Raw genomic sequence first — 20,855 nt, 5'->3', positions numbered from 1 at the left:
GCCTATTCATAGCACTTAGGTCCAAATTTTCTCAGCATCCTTTTCTCAAGCACACCCAATCTGGGTTCTTGATTTTATCTGATTCCAGGTTTCATGCTGTTATTCACTCCATTAAATATGTCATCTCAATTTTGTTTCAGTATAATCATCGCTTGTATTTCGAGTGTGCAGCTTCCATTTTTGGCTGTTTCCATTGCTACAGTCAACGTACTTATGAATCTATGATTAACGAAATGACACTAAAGGTATTTTAACTAGACCTATAAATATGTAATGTAAAGCTAGATGTTTAAACAATCACAGTCAGAATATACAGTTGTTGGTAGGTGAGGTACATTTGGTCTGCACTAGTAACATTTTGTTTGTTTTTGGATGTTTTCATTAGTGGACGTAAGTTATTAGGTGACGTTGGGTATTATGCATAACACATTTGATGTTATGTTCAGGTAAGAAGGGAAGTAGATTATGTATTCACATTTATATTGAACTGAAGAATGTGATAATACTGTTTCACATGGCTGAATGCTTAATACTTCCACTGTTACATCTAGAAATAGTGGACTGTAGGTGTGCTGAATTATTCTAAACAATGTTTGCATGTTCATTTTTGTCATAATTTCTTCTTCTTTCTTTGTTTTCACCTTATATGGGTCAGTGAGTTTCATATAATGAGGAATTGTTTGTATTTTTAGTGTCTAAAATATATTCGCTTAGAAGAGATCACTTATGTTTCATGAATGCCATGATGGAAGAAACAGGTTGATGAAATCGAATGATAGATACAAATGCTTTATGTAATATATTCTAGACAAAATATAATTCAGTTTAAACTATTTCTGAAAAATGGCAGATGTTTATTGATGTGCTTAGAAAATTGTGAAGTTAATACAGTTCATGCTGTTAAACTACAAATTTTGAATTGAGTTTTTATTAGCCCCAGCAGAGGGGTTAATCAGGAGTGTTATGCCAGTGCTCTGTTGATGCTGAATGGTAACAAATATTTTGTCTTTATTGCATAATTTGTATAAAGTATAGGACCTGTGTTTTCCAAAGATCTCTCCACTGAACCCTTTTTGGCCCAAACAAAAGAGACAAAAGCAAAACAGAAAGCTGGAGGTATATGAAGGATGTCAAACATGGTGACTTTCATGACAAAGGAAACATGTTCTTAATTTTGAACATCGCCTGACATAGAGTACTGGCTTTGTGGTATCCTGGTGTTGAAAATGAAGATATTTTCTGTTCCTGCTGAAAATATGTTATCAGTTGGAAAATATTCTGAATTCTTGTTTTCAACTCCTTTGACCAGAAATCCATTGTAAAGAACTACTTGCGGGCCTGTGATTTTTCTAGAATATTACTTTTTAGGATGGTGTTCATGTTAGAATTCATCATTAGAAAAATGTCTCGGAAACTATTCAAAACCAAGCAATTCTGTAGAGCAAAGCTGTAGCTCAGTCAGTATAGTGACTGACTATGGGCTGGATGACGGGTTAGATCCCCAATGGGGGCAGAGGATTTTTCCTCTTGCCTCTGCTTCCAGACCATCTCTGGGGCCCACCCAGCCTCCTGTCAAATGGGTACTGGTGTCCTTTCCCAGGGGTAAAGCACAGCTGGGGCATGATACTACACTCACCCCTATCTACAGCCGAGGTTGAGAATGTGTAGGAGCTTTACCCCCACTCCCCCCAAGCGCCTACATGGCGTATAGTGGGACAGCTTTACTTTTTTACTTACAGTTTGAAAGCATTGGTATGCACTGAACTAAATGGACTATTTTTAAAATTGGTTGACTCATGTTTATGTTAGCTAACACAAAAATCTTAATGTTTATCAAAAGAACTTTGTTATATGTTGATATAAAATTTTTAATTGCATAGGTTGCTATTGACTTTTGTATGTTTTGGCTTTGTTCAACTATAAGAACCCTTAGTTTAAAAGTGAACTTGGTGAACCAACTTCAGTAATGTATGCCAGAAATGATGTTTAAATTTTATGGTTTGTACATTGTGGTCTTCTTGATTTTGACACTGTCATCAGGGTTCAAGGAGGTATTAGGGTCCTCCAAAAGTTGGTAACTGCATAAAAGACTACATCGTCATAACCCAGGAAACCACACACCACATTTTCACTGCTGTGACCCCTCCAGATCCTGACATTGGCGGTTAGTTTTGTTGATGGTATATTTCTCACAACCAGACTTAGTCGTTGTATGGAAAATAACATTTTCTGTTACTTATTCACAATGCTCCCCATTATAGAGAAAAGTGGGTATAAACAAAATTTGAAATTCTCTACTTGGCTTGGCAGAGCTGATATTTCACTTTCCTCTTACTGAGAATTTGTTGTACTACTATATGCTTTAGCTCTTTTTAACCACCTATTTCTGTATAAGTGGGTGTGAGTGGGAAAGATTTCTGTCAACATAACTCTGACATGGGAAAATTTAGACGCTGCATTGACTTAGCATTGGCTCTGATTTTTTGCTCTGAGTACTCTAAAATTTGTTTAATTGGTTTACATGCTTAATGCTTTTGCCGTTCTTTTGTCCAGGAACAAACTAGATGGCATGGCTAGAGAATTACTAGATTAACTTTAAACAGTATGTTTGTACTCTTCTCCCCTATTGTTTGGTGTTATGACTTTCCTTGCATTCAGCCATGTATTCATATCTGGAGAATTTGCTCTTGGTAGGAACTTTGAGAAGAAAGTTGTAATGTGAGTAGTATCTAATACAGTTTTGAATGCTTAATTCAAAGCACATTTTGATCATAGTTATGAAGTGTAGGTCTGTCATTCGTTATGTTGGATTTTGTACAATAAACATTTCGGATCAAGTTAAATATCAGGCTTGCATAGATTAATTTTTCTAATAAGTACAGTTGCTTCAGCCATCATATGATGTATCTGTGAGAACTGAACATAAGATCTGTTGTTGCTGATACAAGAGAGATGCATCGCAGGTCAGTGAGCAGTTTTTACAGTGTGAGTAGATAAAACACTGATTATTATAATAATCCTTACCATAACCTCACATGTATTTGAAATACCAAAGAGGATATATAAGTTGGAGATGAAACATATACTAGTGGTATAGGCCAAGTCTGATGCGAGTGTAATGTTCGATGTGAAAACAATACATGAGAACATAACACAAAAATTATATTAAGATAAATAAGGAATATTTTGTTCTACTTCTTTTTCATGTTCTTTCACTTCATGCCTGAGTTTGTATTTTGATTCTTGAGTGTTCCATGTATGGCGATGTATGGTGTATGTAACACATGAGTACACTATTATTAATATATATATATATATATATATATATATATATATATATATATATTATCATGCATAACAATATGGACAGACTATATTTTAGGCAGATAATAAAAGAAAGCCAAATTTTAGGCAAGTCAGGGTTCGCTTATGAAATGAATCTGCTTATTAGACCAGATATTTTTCCAATGTCATTTCTAAATTCCACCACGTTGTGGGATCGTCACAATTCTGTTGAGGGCCACATCTTGTCCATGGTCTTAATTTGCTGCCTTTGATCTGCTATTACAAGAAGCACCCCACTAGTTAAGTTATGAGGGTGAATTGAGCAAATAAAAGAGGGATGAATGGTCTTTTATTATCACAATGTCAGTCGAACTACTTGCTTCATGAACTCAAATGCATTCCTCTTACAAATAATAGCTTGTGATTGTATTAGTAGTAATAGATATAGCCTGTTCCGGTGATAATTTATACTGTGCTTCAAATTTGAAATCATATGTGTAATACTTTGTTCAAGTTTGGGAAGAGAGTTCAATGACATTAATTTTTAATTTAGGATTGTATCTAATAAGGAAAACTGAATAAAAATATGCATTCATTTATTGACTGTTGAAATTTAGTGTTTTATGCTACCAGTTTGATGAAAGTGAATGATACTCAGGACATGAGATAATAGGTTACTGTTCTAATTGAAGTTAATTTGATTGATGTATAAAAAAGAAACTCTGTAAGTTATAATTATGGTGTATGTGACTGTAATATATTACTTGTACTGTATATATGTTTCCTTAATTGTTTATATACAAAAGTAAACGTTAATTATTTAGGTGTGGAATTATTAGATATGAATTGTTATTTATAAACAGGAACTGGAAGTTGTAAGAAAGTATATTAAATAATAGTTATTCTAATAGACCAGACCCAGTTGTTAACCCTAAGAGAAATACGTAAGTGAAAACCAGGAAATTACAAGAAAGCACTAACTGCTTCAGTTCTAACCTCAAAAGAAGCAGGTTTGGACCTGCCAATGGATTGTGTGGTCTCATATGATACTGCAACACTGGTATGAAATATGACTGTGTGCCACTTCAACATGGATCCTAATAACTTCAGCAACTTTTGTTTGCATTCACATTTCCCTTCTCAAAAGTTTCGTGGCTAAAAATAAATTATGGCATTTGTTTTTTTATTTCAATGGTAACCCATGACTTCCATTGTTGAAACATTATAGATGTTTAGTTTCAATTTTTGAGCCCCTCTTTACATGTTCCTTCACAGGCGCTTGGAAAGTTTTGGGAGTTCTGCAGAATGAATTTTTGTGTCTGCCACATGATGCATGAGGGGGAGGGTTACAGAATAGCCATCTAGTTCACTTTCATGACTGGGAAGGCATCTGAAGAAGCACATATTTATTTGAAAATAACAATTTCATTTCATGTGCAGTAGTGGCATTTGACAGTGAGTGAGGTTATGTAGTGTATGTGAGCTTCCCCCATTACTGTATTGTAGAACTGAGAAGGAATGTGTAGATGAGCAAGATGTCTTTGTTCATGGGAAGGTGCTGTTACAGGTGTCTGAAAAGGAGCTTATAAGTATGGACTGAAAAATGAGCTTTCTTATTTCATGTGCATTCAGATGTGAAAATTAGTATTTCTAAATGAGATTTATTATCTTTAGCATTTTAGCAGCCTTCAGCCAGGTCTAGTTTCATCTTCATCTCTGTGGGCCATGATATTACATATCACATAAATTATTTATTACTTGTAGTTAAAAAAAAGTCGAAATTGAGGCTAGTGTAGTGTTAAAAGTGTAAAACCTTAAATGCGCTGAATGAGAAAGTGTTGCAAGCCACATCGGTCCTATAGGCCAGGGATTGCCCATACTGGGTTTAAAGGAATAAGGAGCCAGTAATCAATAAAGTAATAGACTAATAACGAAAATATCAACAAATTTAAAACATTTTGAAGACTGAGTAGTGTTTGTGAAGTAATAATTAAAATTAAGATGTAATCCTATATCCCATTGTTATGAGCTGAAGACAATTTTGTAAATTTACAGAAGAGCTTATTAAATGCCACTGAAAAGTAGCTGCTTCTTGTGGAGAAAACTCCGGACAGTTTACAGATCTTCCTGCTACTTCTGCACAGTGCAGATAGAGGTCATATTCTGCTTACATTTTATATCATCATCATCATTATAGTGTTGCAGATATTAAGACCATTGGCATGTTGTGGTGCCATGTTATATCTCAATGTTCACAAATTTAATTTACCTCAAGACTTGGATTCATTTTGCTACTCTGTAATGTTTCATTTATACTTCATTTAATTTTTATTAGTATAGTATTCTTGTGTGGATTGTGCAATAATATAAATATTTAAGTTCTTCAGTATGTTTGCATGACCTGCAGTTCTGAACTCTTCTTATTGCAGTCAAAATAATCAATAAAATAAAATGCCTTTGCTTGTTGGCAAGATAAGTGAATCAAATCTGTTTTATTTAAGTTCTCCAGTGGATTTTATATTGATTCTGTTTGAAATAACTAAATTAATTTCATTGAATTTTGATGTCACCCACATGCCAAGTTATTTGATGATACAGTAATATGGTGATGTGTACTGTGATTTGCGCTAAATTAGTGTCTTTTTGAAAAGTAGATTATTTCACTGGGTAGACAGCATAAACTTTGAGTAACAATTAAGAAATAACAATTTCATATCTCATTTCACAGGTCTTTGGAAATGCAGATACAATATTGAATTTACACTTTTTCTGTCAAGATACAAATATAAGACTGAACATTGCTGTCTTGTTCAGAACAAATATAATTTGTATCATGCTTATGTATGTAACATCCCTTTTAGGCTCATATTACAGTTGTAAAGACCAGGGCATGTTCTTTGTAATCATTTATGATAACATTTAACTGTTGGAATATTTGAACACTTCTGAATGAATGTGGAGGTCTCTGAAATACCAGTTCTCTCAGTGAACATTCTGCCACAGAAATGGATCACAAGCTTGTGGGAAAAATAGAACCACATTTAACACTCATATCAGTTTCCATAGTCATAATCTTGTGTCTGAAATGGATGTGGGAAATTAAGTTATGAGTACTTTATTATAATTGAGAAATTAGAAAAAAAATACAATTTTTAAGTTGATGAATTTAGGATATCATATGAGACCATTTTACCTGGTTCCAAACTTTTTTTTAGAAAAGTGCTGTTTTGTTTTGTTGGGTGAACAAGCTGTGATAAGCCTAAACACTTGATGTTTGGTTTATGCTGTGTAATTTAATTTGTTGGACATGGAAGTTAACGCATACTAGAGTTCCCCCTTTTTTATCCAACGTAAACCAGGTGATTTAATTTATACAAAAGTTTCTAACAAATGAATTAAAGGTTCCAGAGTAATTTTAGGAACAAACCACACAGTAACATTTGTGGATTTGATTAGGCTGACAGTGCATTGTAGTAAGCGTAAAACACTGAGACATGCACTGTTGAGACTGAATGTAAATACTAACACTAAATCTGACAGTTTGTTAGTGACTTGAAATCTGCCCTATCTGAGTGCTGATATTACGTACCAAGAAGTAAGTACTTGTATGTTAAACAGTAAATATGGATAGAATTTATAATTTTAAGTAGTCTTTGGAAAATAAATACCAACATATTTTGGATATTAATTGTAACATAAAATGAAAATTGTTATCAGAATGGTGGTATGAAAATCTAATATCTATACCTTCCAACCTGTATTTGGTCAAATTATTAATAATTTACTTCTCTGTGTCACTATAACTCCTGTACCACTCATAGTTCATCTTAGTTTGTTACTTCTTAAAATCCAGACTGCTGCAATCTATAGATGGGCTCCATTGTGCGAAGCGTATGAATTTCATTCCATACAATCTGCAGTGAATACTGTGTTTTAAAACTACTTAGAATGATAGCCATTAAACATTATTCTACTTGGCTTATTAATTGCTTTGTTAGAAATATTGAATATTAAGACAGTTTAAATCTCTTGTATAATGGATAAATGTGTTAATATGTGCAGTATTCTTTATTTCTTAGCAGATTTGTGCCATAAGTTCATCATTATCACATTTCATAATGTCCAAAATATCCTCAACAGTATAATTTTTTTTTGATGTACATGTGAAATAAGTTGAAATAATTCTGCATGTTATATATATATAAAGAACATATACTAATGCAGGGTTGTCAAAAAAGAACTCTCAGATTTTAAAGTTTATGTTTCACTTAATTTGAAATATATAGTCTTCGGGCTTCTAAAATATTCAACAGCATACACAGTTTTTGTTCCTTGACTGCTGCTTATGTGAATTAATTTGTCTAAGAGTCAAGAAATGAAACTGGGTTTCTGAATATTTCACAGTGCATCCCATGATGTTAAAGTTTAAATCTCGGCATGATACTGATAATATTTTATTTGTTCTAATATCCAAAATACTGCTTTATAAAGTAAATTCAATTTATCCTTAACTGTTGGGCATGTCCTGCTATTGTTATGAAAACGTTCAGTAAAATGGCCAGTTTGACATTATCTGTTTCAGAAATATGAAACAAAAATCAAAACACAGAATGGAATTTGGAGTTTGTTAGCCAACCCTTGCAATCCAGCATTATTCTACATTTTTAAACATATGTATATTGTACCTTTAAATTCTCTATTAGGGTTAATAATTGAATTTTGCTTTTCTGAAAATGTTGGTAAAACTGTAAATAATTTGCTGTTGGTAAGTGGTCATATTCTGACATGACCACATTTTAAATACAGCAATCCATCACCAACCATGAGGTTTATTTTCCTGAAAAAACATTGTGGTTGGCAAGATGAAAGCTTTGTGTGAAAGTGGGAAACTGTGGCTGCTGTTAATCCTTGTCAAAGATTAACCAAGTTGCCTACTTACTAAAAACAAAAATACATATTAGATGTATAAAAAAGCTGCAAACCATGAGGAAATAAAATTAAATACTGTAGTTGGCAAAAGTGAATATGAATGGAACACTGGGAATTCTTAGTTGGTAAAACCACTGTTGGTGAAGGATCACTTTTTAAATTCTGTTAATGTGTTGACTGACTGGCTATTTAAAGGTTAAGTGGAGATATATAATTTTCTGTAAGGAAGCTAATAATTGTTACAAAACATGTTTACGTATATACTGTATGCTGTTTCCAGGGTTCTTGGAAATGCATCTGAATAAGTAATGCTTAAAAATTAGTGACCCAGATGTACATGTAACTTATTTTCAAGCTGATGTAGAAGTACATAAGAGAAACTTATTCCAATGACCTGTTGAACATATATTTTAATTATATTCTGCATTATGCATGTTGCTATGTTATAATGGAACATGCAAGGGCCTATCTATTCAATTAATTTGATAACAGCTTCTGAGAACTAGTAATGTGTTTAAAAAAATACATGATAATGCTTCTTAAGCTGTGTATTCTCTATGGTGTGTTGGAATTGTCCATGCATTTTCTTTTGTATATTACATTTGATTTGCATTAACATTTTGTTCTACCACATTATTATTAGAAGTTCTCTGTGTGTTGGAGTCGTAAGGTTTTAAAGACATGTAGCTCAAATAAACAGAGATGTATATTAATTTCATTATTCATCTGTAATTCATTGCTACACCCCATTTGCAAAGAATTAGAATTATGTTTGATAATTCAGCTGCTATTATCTTATTCATGAATCAGTATCATGATTAAATGTTTATATTTCATGTACTGGCACTTTGACATAAAGGAAGATTATGAGGGCATGCATTCTTAGCCTTGCACTTGATCGAAGCAAGTTGTCATTTTCACACTGACTGCTAGGTGGCTGTAGATCTGAAAGAGCACTGGAGAAAAATTCCATTTTGATTGAAATAGGGAAGAGAAAATCAGTTGTTACTGTTATGTACTGTAGTCTTGTATTAATCATACACAATAAAAGGAACATTTTCTGGAACTTTTGCTTGTTAGTGTGCCTATCATGTTAGAAAGTTTAGTGTATTAAAATTCAATTAAAAAGTTCAAAATCAGATGTTATATTTTAACATTTATGAAAATTTATAATCTTCAGAGACCTTTGATGTTAATGTCCTGGAAATTCTCGTATTTCTGTGTGAGATTGTAGTTCTCATGGCAGTGAGAATGTGAATGTTGGCCTTCTGGTTTATAGGTAGATGCCATTTTAAAGAAACATACTGTCCGCATGTTCAGCCCTGAAGATGGAGACAGTATGTTTGAGATTTCTGTCCGCCCATCTTTGGAGAGGACCCTGGCACCATTTGCTGAGGATTGTTGTCTTGTTCCCAAGGAAAAATAACCAGTTCTACTCATACTACAGTCAGTGAAACGTCAGACCACAGATCTGTTGGGGCTTGGTGTGACAATATTATCACTCAACACCAAATAATGTTATTTGCGAGCTTGGTTTTCTTACCTCAGTAGCATTAAAATGGTAGTAATCGTAATTGTTATTTAACGAGGAGGTTTTACTTGCAAACCAATTTTTATAGGTTAGAGAAAGTGTGTGTAACTTTCAAATTAAATGGGAGCCCTAGGGCATTGGGCACCATGTTAATATACTTTTTAAGAAATGTAAACATTGCTTTTATAAAACCTCGTGAAAGCATACACGAAGGGTAGTAATATAAAATCGCCTTTAAGCTACTAAAATGTAGCATCATCAATAATCCCGAAATATTCGATACATCATGACTAACACGCTAATTTATATGCAGTGAGAAATTTTGTTAGATGATGTTGGTGTTGAGGGAATTACGATGATTGTAATGTGGTGTTTTAGAAGACGTGAGAAATTGAATGTGTGTAATGGCTTTCTGCGTGATGAGAAGGTTATATATGTCGAACGAAACATCTGGTAGATATTGTCTGGACTGAATTTGTCATGTGTGGAATGTGTCATCGTAACTAAAGGTTTTAACAATTAAGAATTTTGATGTACGTGTCATGCACGATTGCCATGTAACTTACTAAATATCGCATGCACAGATTGCATGTTCCTACACAGAAGTAAGTAGTTTTAGGCTTCTATATTATCTCAGTTTCAGTAATTGAACCAAATATCGTGATAATAGGATAATACTAAAGGGCCTGATTGAACCACGTTAATTAAAATTCTGATAATATTCTTAATAAAGAACAAGAAAGAAAATATTTTAGGGACGAGTTCTGTTATTCTTGTGCTTCCACACATTGTGTCTGTTTCATTACGAATTATCGCCAAAAAATTCTAGGCATGCTACGTATTAATTCACATCAATCATTCGTGTTGTAATTCTGCTTCATCTTTAACTGCCATAGCATACACAGTACTTGTTTGATGGCCTCATAAATAAGAATCTAGCAGGTTTAAATCAGGTAATCTTGCTGACCATAGCTTGAAAACAATGTTTGTAAGGATCCATGTTTGCATTTACTTTTTTATTTTGTGTACAGAACACATTCTGAAGTACCATGTGTTTCAGGAACACTGTTTAACAAGCCTGGTCATTTCAGTAAAAGTTCAGGTTATGTTGATCCGCTGTTCATTCTTGTTTTGGTTTTATCAGTTCTGTGTAGTGTTGGTAGTTAGTAGCTTAGAATCTGCAGCCATAGTTTGTAGACACAGTATATGTTGAACCATTTCAGACAAGAAAATAAAAATGTATGTAATTAAAAGTGGCTACTTTTGTAAACATTTTTAATTGTTTTGTTAGGTAGGTTACTGATCAGTTTTATATAATATGGAATTTGATAATTTGTACTGTTCACTGAATATTATTATGAGGAAAAGTCAAGAGAATGATATGCGCAGAACATGTAATATATGTCGAGATCTTAGAAATGCATACAAAATTTTATTCTGAAATCGGAAAAGAAGTGACCAGTTTCCATGACATAAAACAACTGCACTGATGTCAGTCCTAATGAAGATGATATGAGGTTGGTTGATAAACACACACGCACATGCATGCATGCACAGCCCCTGCTTATGGTGAATGTTCAGTCCCTTAGAATTTCTTGTTATGCAGTTTCAGCCAACAATATTTATGTCCTCTTATTTAAAAACATCAGCCTTTTTGTTGTCCTTCAGCAAACATTTGATTGAACTGGTTGTGTTCATAGGTTATACATGCCAAGAAATGCCATCTTTCTTTTATTTTTTCAAAATGTGTTGTGCTTTACTGCATTTCTGAATGTGACTACTCTGTTGTAGTGTTTGTACAAGGGCTGCATGCAATGACACTAGCTACTTGCTCTTAGTTGGTTAGTTTACAGTATACATTGTGATGCATTGTGGTAGCCCTGTATTTCAATATGAAGCACTTGAAAAAAGATCAACATGAGAGACTTTGGTGGGGTTTGTGTGACTGCTTAGCATAAAATATTTGAAGGCGTTGGACACTCATACTGTGTATAATTCTCTGTTGACTTCAGGACTTTGCAGAATAAACCTTCATTTAACATATTTCACTCAACATAGGAGACTAGGAAAGAATGAAAGTATGAAATTATTGGTCTGCAGTTTTTTATGTACTCGGGAATTAATCGTGACTTGTACACAGGCTTAACAGTATAGCAGAAAGAGCTACTCTGTAGAGGTAATTAGTGTTGATTCTGTTTTCACCATATTACGCTCAAAATGACACAAAGGAGTAGTTGAGTGAATCGTCGTGGCAATGACATTACTGCCCTGCTTAATCACGTGTGACCATTTCCACGATTTAAAAGTTGTCTTCTGCCAGCTGTCGTTTCTAAAAATATGAATGATTGTTTGGAATAGCTGTCTAGTGAATTAGTTGCTTTGTGTTCGCACTGTAAGAAATCCTTGACAAAAGTCTGTTTGTCATGGATGTGCATTGGGGGTGGGGGGGGGGTGTTGAAGGGTCCTTTATTTAATTATATGGCCTTCTTTTATCTGAAACCATTGTAAAATCTTTGTCCAATGGAAGACTACAAAATTAAAAACTGCTAGGACTTTGGAATAAATAGAGGCTGCAGTGGTAAGCAAAGATCAATTTAACACCCTTAGGAAGACACTACACAATATGATCTGAGATTGTCATGGTAGTGAAGATGTTGGCCGGAAGACCAACTTTGAGGAAACGCGTGGTATTTATATATATAAATGGGAGGTCTGAGAAATAACTAGACAGATTTGTGTGAAAGACATTCTGTCTGACCTTTAATGAGTGTGTTCACCTTCTGGCTGTGTATATGAATTCTGTAATCTCTGCTATGCCAGGAAACATTGTTGGAAAACATTTTCTGAAAGGCCTTTTAGTACTGTCATTGCATTGTTGCGAAATTTTTAAAAATTATTGTAAATTAAATCCTTTCAAGGACATTTCTAATTTTAGAAACATAAACATTTATGGAATTGTTTGTTTGGGAGGAACACATTCATAACTGATATTTGCTTTGCTTTCAGAAAGGCAAATAAGCATGGGTTTGGTATTGTTTTACTGAAAGTAATTGTGTGTACTTGGTTCAATTTCACATCATAAGCTCATTTTATGATTACAGCCACAGATTTACAATACAGTTCTGTGATTTCAGGTGTCTGGCGGTAATAATCATTATACAAGTGTATTGATCAACAGGATCAGTAAGGATAAATAGTTTGTACAGAAAGTCAAGGAAACCCGATTGTAATGTTGGAAAGTAACAAGCAGCATAGCAGAGCTAGTGTAAGTACAGTATGCAGAGGATACAGTAAACTGTAATAAGTTGAGGTATTTGCATATGAAACACAGGTGCTTTAATGGCGGGACCACAGCGTAAGCGCAAAGTAAAGAGAAGGAGGTTTACTCATGCTGAAGCATTGCGTCAGCAGAGAAAAAAACCACCAGATGGTGTTCACTCACAAATAAATAACTGGAATTCTGAGCCATTAGTGCATCAGGTGGTAATGAAACTTCAGGAAATTTGTAGAGCTGTTATAGCGACAAATGTAAATATGATTATGAGTGAAGCTGTTCAGTCAAAAGTAGAACAAGTTTTGAAAGAATGCACGTCGCCATTAGTTGAATCTTCAGTGGTTAGTAAGGAAAAAACAGACATGACATGTTCAGAAATTTCATATGCTTCAGATCAAGTAAATGTGGCCAACAGTGACATATTTTGCTCAAAAATATGTGTGTCACCTGCATCTCTGGATGTTTTGGACAGTGTTCATGCAGATGGAGCTGATAGCTTAGTCAAACTTGAAATTTGTGAAACTGAAAGTTGGAAATCACAGCAGAACAATTTGAATTGTGTAAGCTATCCTAAAAACACACATTTGCATGATGTTATCAAAGAAGAATGTGAATGTGATGTTAATGACAGTAACATCTGTGCCAGTAATGTAATTAATGAAACCTTCAGCCTGAAAACTGAACCAGTTGATAGCTTAGCAAATGTTAGTCACAAAATAGAACAACAAGATAGGAAGAGTGTTGACCTTGTAGAAAATAGCGAGGGTCCTAGTTCTAGTGTTGCAGGTGATGATATTCTTTTAAAGGAGCAAGAAAGCTTATCTAATCAGCCTTTTGATAATAAAACCTTCTCAAACAATGTCAACAAAATTGTTTTGCATGATTACTCAAGGTCTGAGAATCAATACTGCAAGGAGAATGGCTGTAATTTTACAGGTCCCATGAATGTAGCAAATCGCTTTGAAAATTCTCCCATTGTAGCTGCTAATGAGAATACCAGTTTCAGTGGCACTGCTTATTCGTTGGATGAAAGTAGAGGAAATTGTCTGATGGAGATTCAGAAACATTTGGGCCTTCATTCCAGAATCAGAGAGAGAAGATTCATTTCTCATAGTTTAACATCTGCATCGACTGAAGAATCTTTAGATAGTTTGTTGTCTAATGAAATGGGTGAAAGAGAATGTTCACCAGATTTGAAAAATTATCATTTAAAAGATGAGATTTTGTATAATACAAGAAATTGTGGAATGGTAGGTGATGCAGACAGATTGTCTCATAAAGAAGTATCTGATTCAGGGTCAATCAGGTTTTCAGCAGATTCAAGATATGCCCTGTCATCAATATCCATGGGATTATCAAATGATGACTCTTGTAGAGATGATACTTCTGCACATTCGTGGTCTTCTACGTCACTCTCGATCAACAGTGGTGGAAGAATTGATAGTTATTTGGAGCCAAACACAGATATCCCACATCATTACAGCTTTGAGGCAAGTGATAGTTCGTCTGGGTTTTATACTGAGCGACTCTGTGAAGATGTTCATGTGCTTCAACGTACTGTACCAGTCACATACCCGGCCATGTCCATCAGCCCCCCAGCAGTGTTGCCTCAGGAAGGAATTGTACCAGGAACTAAAACCTTAAAGTCTTGTGAAGAAGAACTGTTGAGGAGAATTGAAGAGTCTTTAACAGAAAGAGAAACATTGAAGTATCAAAAAGAAGAACTTTTTAAGAAAATTGAAAAGTCTTTAACAGAAACAGAATCATTGAAGTATCGCGAAGAAGAACTTCTGAAGAAAATTGAAAGATCTTTAACAGAAGCTAAGTCAATGAAATTCCGAGAGGAAGAACTTCTAAGGAGAATTGAAGTATCTTTAGCACAGAGAGAAACTGTGAAACCTGATAATGAAGATCTGTTTATTAGGCTGAAGACATCATTGAAGGATACAACATATAATAGTATAGATTTACAATCTACAGATGCCATAGAATTTGAGTCAGAACACAAGCCAGATTTGGATAAGTCATTACCGCTTAAAAAGCGAAAAAAACTGCTGAAAACTTTGACAGACGATGAAGACAGAACGATGCAAATAAGAAGTTTACCACTAGAAAGCTTTCCGTCATTTCCGTCATGGCCAATGATTAGTATTGCACAATTGGAAGCTATTGGCAAATTACAACATAATTTAAATTTTCCGTCATTTCCATCACAACCAATGATTAGCATTGCGGAATTTGAGGCACATACAGCGTGTAGTAAATCACATCATCATACATTTGAGTCATCTAAAGTTGTGCCCTGGGTATCACGATGTCCTCATTACTGTAATGAAAGTAGTTTTTGTGATGAGTCACCCTTCTCCAGAGATGTTAGTGTTGGAGGAATGTATGAGGAGTTTTTAGAACATTGTTAAAACTGTGGAAATTACAAGGGACTCTAATAGGTCTGATGAAATAATGAGAAGATTGGAGGCTTTATCAGCAGAAACTTTATTGTCCAAGTGCAGTGATGTAGCTGAAGATTTCAGAGATAATAGAAATTTGCTTGTGGGTCTTGCTGCAGATTCCTTATGCAGTGACACAGAAGTGTGAGAAGAAAGGATCCTTCAGCCGATTTTTATGTGGCAGAAACTAATTCCAAAGAAAATAGGTTCAGAATGTATTGAAATTGAAGCAGATTATAAAACAGTAATAAACTGCTTGAAAAAATTGTACCTTCAAGTGATGGAATGGAGGCACGTTTAGAATTAAAATGTAAAACAGAAGCAGATTTTAAAAATAGGATAGAATACTGTGGAGTATTTTGTCCACCTTAAACAGATTTGAAGTACAAAGCAGATATCAATTCAGAGGCATCTTTAGCTCTGTCAAGATTTACAAAGATAGATGTGAATTCTGATGATAGCATAAAAATAGGCATACCTCGTTTTATTTCGCTTCGCAGATATTGCATTTTTTACAAATTCAAGGTTTGTGGCAACCCTGTGTCGAGCAAGTATATCGGCACCATTTTTCCAACAGCATGTGCTCACTTCGTGTCTCTGTGACACATTTTGGTAATTCTTGCAATGTTCTCGCATTGTTTTTTAGACATGATGCTATCGCACACTCAATAGACTACAGTATAGTGTAAACATAACTTTTATATGCACTGGGAAACCAAAACATTTGTTTGACTTGCTTTATTGCGGTGGTCTGGAACCGAACCTGCAATATCTCTGAGGTATGCCTGTACTGTAATTATGGAAAATACAGATATGTGAAGCTGCAGAATTGTTACTACACTAAAAAGAATGCAAGTACAGTATTTTAGCATTTGTTAATGACTTGTATTTTTGGGTGTGTAATTATATTACCATCAATGTGTAAATTGTCATCACCATTTCAAATTGTATATTTTTTGTTACTAGCAATTACCCTTAATGCTCTTATGTCACTGTGTGAAAATTATTGTCTGCACACCAGTTTTTAGGCATATATACAACTAGAAGTTTAAAAAATGCAGCTATTAGCTTTGACCTGTGTATCCATCTATTCATATGTTCGTAAATGCATATTTAATAACATATGAACTGGGGTACTTGTGGGTTATCGGGACACATCGCTTTAAAAATAGGTTAGGTTAGTTGTCATTTATTGAAATAAAATATAATAACTTCCAAGTATATGTCATTTATCCACACACATTAACCTAACCTAACCTGTTTTTTAAAGCGATGTGTCCCGATAACCCACAAGTACCTAAACTGGTTTTCTCAAAATTTGATTCTAGGGAGTTTTTTTTCACTGTAGTTTTTCAACACATTCCAGTTGTTTTATAAATCAGGCAATATTAACAGGCACTTTACTTTGTATTTTTGTGCACAGAAGTGACTCAGTGTGAATCACTAGGCTACCTTCGTGACCTTGATTGCATTGGTTATCACTGTTAAGTGTGGAATCTCTAGCTATCATACACCTCTGATACCACTGGGGTCATTTTGGAGGTTAGGTTGTAGTGAATGCACCTGAATTCTTATGAGGTGTGTACATTTCTTAACTTGTTAACATGGCAGAATTTGATATTAGAAACTTTTTCATCACTGTTATATCGTTATTTAATCAATTCCAGCAATTTACATTCTTTAAATGTCTGCATTGAGTTACCAAGTCTTTGAACAAGTCAGAGTACAGTGCTTGTGACTTACATTTAGATGGTCTGTGCATTAAATGTCACATGGCATGAAATTATGGTTGTAGTCATGCAGTGGCCTTTACACCGTTACCTGATTTTGTAACATGTAGTTGAGAGAAAGTTATTTAATATATTTTGACATGTATAGTAGAACTATATTTATTTTCTGACTTTCTGTGATGAAATGTTATTTTAAAAATAAATGCATTTTGGAATGTATATAACTTGGTATTTTGTTAACTCATGCAAGCACAAAAGTTGCATTTTATAAGCAAAAATTTTAGCTGAAAAAAACTTCTGACTAATTGCTGTTCTGAATTTCCGTATCTTCTCAGCATGAATAAATAAAACTGATGTGTCAGAACATCATTTTTATCATTACTATGTTTATTTAAATGAGGAATGTAGTTCCAAAAAAAACTTCATATATTTAACACAGTTGTGGGAAGATAAGAGTTTTTTGTGAGGCAGAAACTAATTAGTAATGTGAGTGTTAATGCTTTTTGTGCTTTATAAATTAGCAAGGTAATGCAAATGGTATGAATCGTATTTGCTCAACTTCAGTGCCTCAGAATGAAATAAAAATAAGTGGCACAGATCTTGGAAATTGTGAAATTGTACACTTGACCAAGAAGAAAGTCTAGGAATTTCATTTAAAAATAAGTGATTTTACCTTTTCCATTGCAAGATCTACAGACTGTTATGTGCCGATATTGATATGATTTGTTGTGTGTTCAGTGTACAGGGTGTTTCACAATTGGTCTGCAATACATCATGGTAGGGGTTGATCTGAGTAAAAATGATAATACAACATTGATCTTCTTTTTAGCCATTGCAAAGCTGTGGTGGTTTAAAAGTGCATGCAGTGAGAAATAAATGGGAGTATTAATCTGACAAATTTATTGATACATCTTATGAAATAACATCTTATATATATTCAAAATGTCTGCCACAGATTTCAGTGCAGATTGCAAAGTCCCATTTCATGAATCATTTTGGGGTGTTCTCATGTTAAACGGTAGCATCCATATTCCGATGCTGCGGTTTTGCTGTCGTACTTTGGCCCTCTCCTACATTAGATCCCATAAAATGAAACTAAGCAGATCTTGGCAGCCAAGGTGTTGTGGATGATAGTAACCAATCCAGTTATTTTTGTAACACTGATTCATGTAAGCCATAATTTGACCTGTGTATGGAGGCACACCATTTTGCTGATAGAAGGTCCTGTGCATTGTCTCCCGAGGCATATGCTCCATTAGAAGTGACTTCATAGGTCAGGAAGTTCAGATAATTATCAGAAGTTAAACATTGGTTCAACACAAATGGTCAAATCAATTGATCTGCAGTCATACCACACCACACACCAAACATCTACTGAGAATTGATGTTGATAAATGCTCTTTCACGAGTGTTGTCACGTGTTGAAGTACATGCAAGTAGGTTTTTGTTGTTTGCACATCTTAAATGTCTGTAGCTCCAGAATGGTTGAAAATAAAATTGATGTATCATGTTTTGCTTGAAATTACCTCCCAATCACCCCATCTGTGTGTGACAGACAAGTTGTGAAACGCCATGAATAATATGAAAGGAGATGCATCCACAATCAGCGTTATGATGTGCTGTAAAGCTGTTTATTTTTCCTTAAGAAGGTAAAGTAGACTAACATGAAGACGGGAGCAAAACACAAATGAATTCGGCCATGAGCATCCATTTTAGAAGATGCTAATGTACATCAGAGTGAGTAAATTTTGAGGTAGAGCAGACCCTGGATTGAATAAGTTATGAAAAATACTAGTGTACTATTAGATGAAAACACGGTTATGTTTTGCCAAACATAATGTGTTCTTTGTTTCTGCTGAAGCGTGAATAACATATAAATAAGACTGAAAAGGTAATGATGTCAGCAGGGCAAACAAGGGAATTACAAATGCAAAAATGGCTTCAAATGTCATTATGACAACATTATAATCCTAGGTTATTTTAATATTGTGATCAAAGATTGTTGTAATGGTGCAATGGAATACATGACAGAAAGATGTACAGGCCAATGTGTTTTTAGCTGATGCTAAAACACAAAGAACACAAAATATTTTTGTAGGGAATCTATTGAATGCTCTCCTTGCATTATTTCTGGATTTTGTTAGTCTTTTAGATACAATTCCTGCTGCTGCATTGATTACCAGTATGACAAAACATTTCATATTTCACATTTGCTGAATTTCTATACTTAAATTTTTGAATTTTAATTGTCGTTCTCTATTACATTACTGTCCAATGGTATTGTTACATCTATCAGTAAGCAAATTTTATCTTGCTTGTTTTAAATTATTATGTCTGGCCTATTTGCCAGAACCATTTTATCTGTTAGTACCCCTTGATTCCACAGTACTGTTATATCTTCATGTTCACATACTGGCTTACGTGTGAGAGTACCAGTTTTCTTTTGTTACAGTGCCTAATGTTTTGCGTATTTAGTAATATAATAATGTCAGTGTGTACAGACTTTATTATGTATTTATTCAATGCCAGAATGGGACATCCTGATGTCAGGTGGTCAGTAATTTCTTCATATTCCGTACTTTAAGTATCTCCTTTCAACATTTTCTCTTAAAGTAGATCGTGCTAATTTCCTGATCCTGAACTGCCACAGCTTTCCTTTCTCTTTCTCCCGGAATGTCTGCAAACACGAGTCATATACACACCAATTTTATATCTAAGCAAATTGTCCTTGCACCCTTTTTTCTTCCAATTTTCATTTTATATTGTGAGCTATTATGTTTTTTATTTGCTTTGTTTCACTTTGAAACAGTTTATTGAATTTGTTAAATGTTTGTAGCAGTGCTGAATTTGTTTTATGTTGGTGTGCACTTACAATTTGTATCAATGAATATTCTTTACTGTTTTACTCTCTGTTCCTCGTGGGTGATGCTGTCCATGGATTTTTAGCATTCTCGAAGGTATCACCACCTTGTCGAAGGCAATCTGCCGGGTGAGGAGGCTTGCGTGCTCAAATGACCCTTAGGGCTATGCCGGCCTGAGCTTCGGCTCATGGTAGGGTCACCCAAGCCGGACAGGTCTAAGGAGATGCGCTAGACTAAGAGTGATACCCTGGTCCTCCAGGTTGGGGGTTGGGTGTAGGGCTAACAACCTTTCACCTTTAAAAAAAATATGTGTTACGAAAAAATCAACCAAGCCTCGGATCAGGACGGACTCTTTGGCACGACCACGGCAATTGAAAAAGGACATGAGATTTGGTACCTGGAACATTAGGAGCCTCTATAGGGCTGGGGCACTGAAATCAGTGTGTAGGGAATTAGGGAATTATAAGTTAGACTTAGTGGCAGTGCAGGAAGTGCGATGGGAGGGGGAGGGCACGATCCCAGTGGACAATTTTACATTTTTCTATGGAAAGGGGAATGACAATCATCAGCTAGGGACGGGTTTTTTTGTTCATAGCAGAATTAGGGCAGCAGTTAAGAGAGTAGAATTTGTTAGTGACAGGTTGTCTTACGTAATTTTGGAAGGACGTTGGTGCGACATCATTGTCCTTAATGTTCATGCCCCAACTGAAGACAAAAGCGATGATATCAAGGATAGCTTTTATGAAGAATTGGAATCAGTATTTGATACATTTGGCAAGTATCACATGAAAATTCTGC

General features: G+C 34.6%; 2 protein-coding genes across 10 annotated transcripts in view; both read left to right on the top strand.

Moving 5' to 3' along the window:
- The window catches only part of LOC110839046 (TOM1-like protein 2), a 34,110-nt gene extending 25,178 nt beyond the window's left edge, over positions 1-8,932 (top strand). For all 6 annotated transcript variants that reach the window (XM_022082845.2, XM_022082842.2, XM_022082844.2 and 3 more), the window contains one exon: positions 141-8,932. The gene's annotated coding sequence lies outside the window, so the exon portion shown is untranslated. The remainder of the gene's footprint in view (positions 1-140) is intronic.
- Positions 8,933-9,944: 1,012 nt separating this feature from the next.
- On the top strand, positions 9,945-19,698 carry LOC110839056 (uncharacterized). Of its 4 annotated transcripts, none has more exons than XM_087357284.1 (2): positions 9,945-10,198; positions 12,880-19,698. In XM_087357284.1, the coding sequence occupies exon 2, from the start codon at positions 13,085-13,087 to the stop codon at positions 15,434-15,436; it is 2,352 nt and encodes a 783-aa protein (XP_087213410.1). In that variant the 5' UTR covers positions 9,945-10,198; positions 12,880-13,084; the 3' UTR covers positions 15,437-19,698. The 4 variants fall into 4 exon arrangements, with proteins under 4 accessions (XP_087213410.1, XP_087213409.1, XP_087213408.1 ...); XM_087357283.1 differs by having other exon boundaries at positions 9,945-10,254; XM_087357282.1 differs by having other exon boundaries at positions 9,945-10,278.
- Positions 19,699-20,855: the final 1,157 nt, after the last annotated feature.

This window comes from Zootermopsis nevadensis, unplaced genomic scaffold, assembly GCF_977971745.1.
Source record: "Zootermopsis nevadensis isolate Lab colony 2312 unplaced genomic scaffold, Znev_1.0 Znev_ptg000028l, whole genome shotgun sequence".
Classification (NCBI taxonomy): Eukaryota; Metazoa; Arthropoda; class Insecta; order Blattodea; family Termopsidae; genus Zootermopsis; species Zootermopsis nevadensis.
This window is presented reverse-complemented; position numbering and strand designations above follow the sequence as displayed.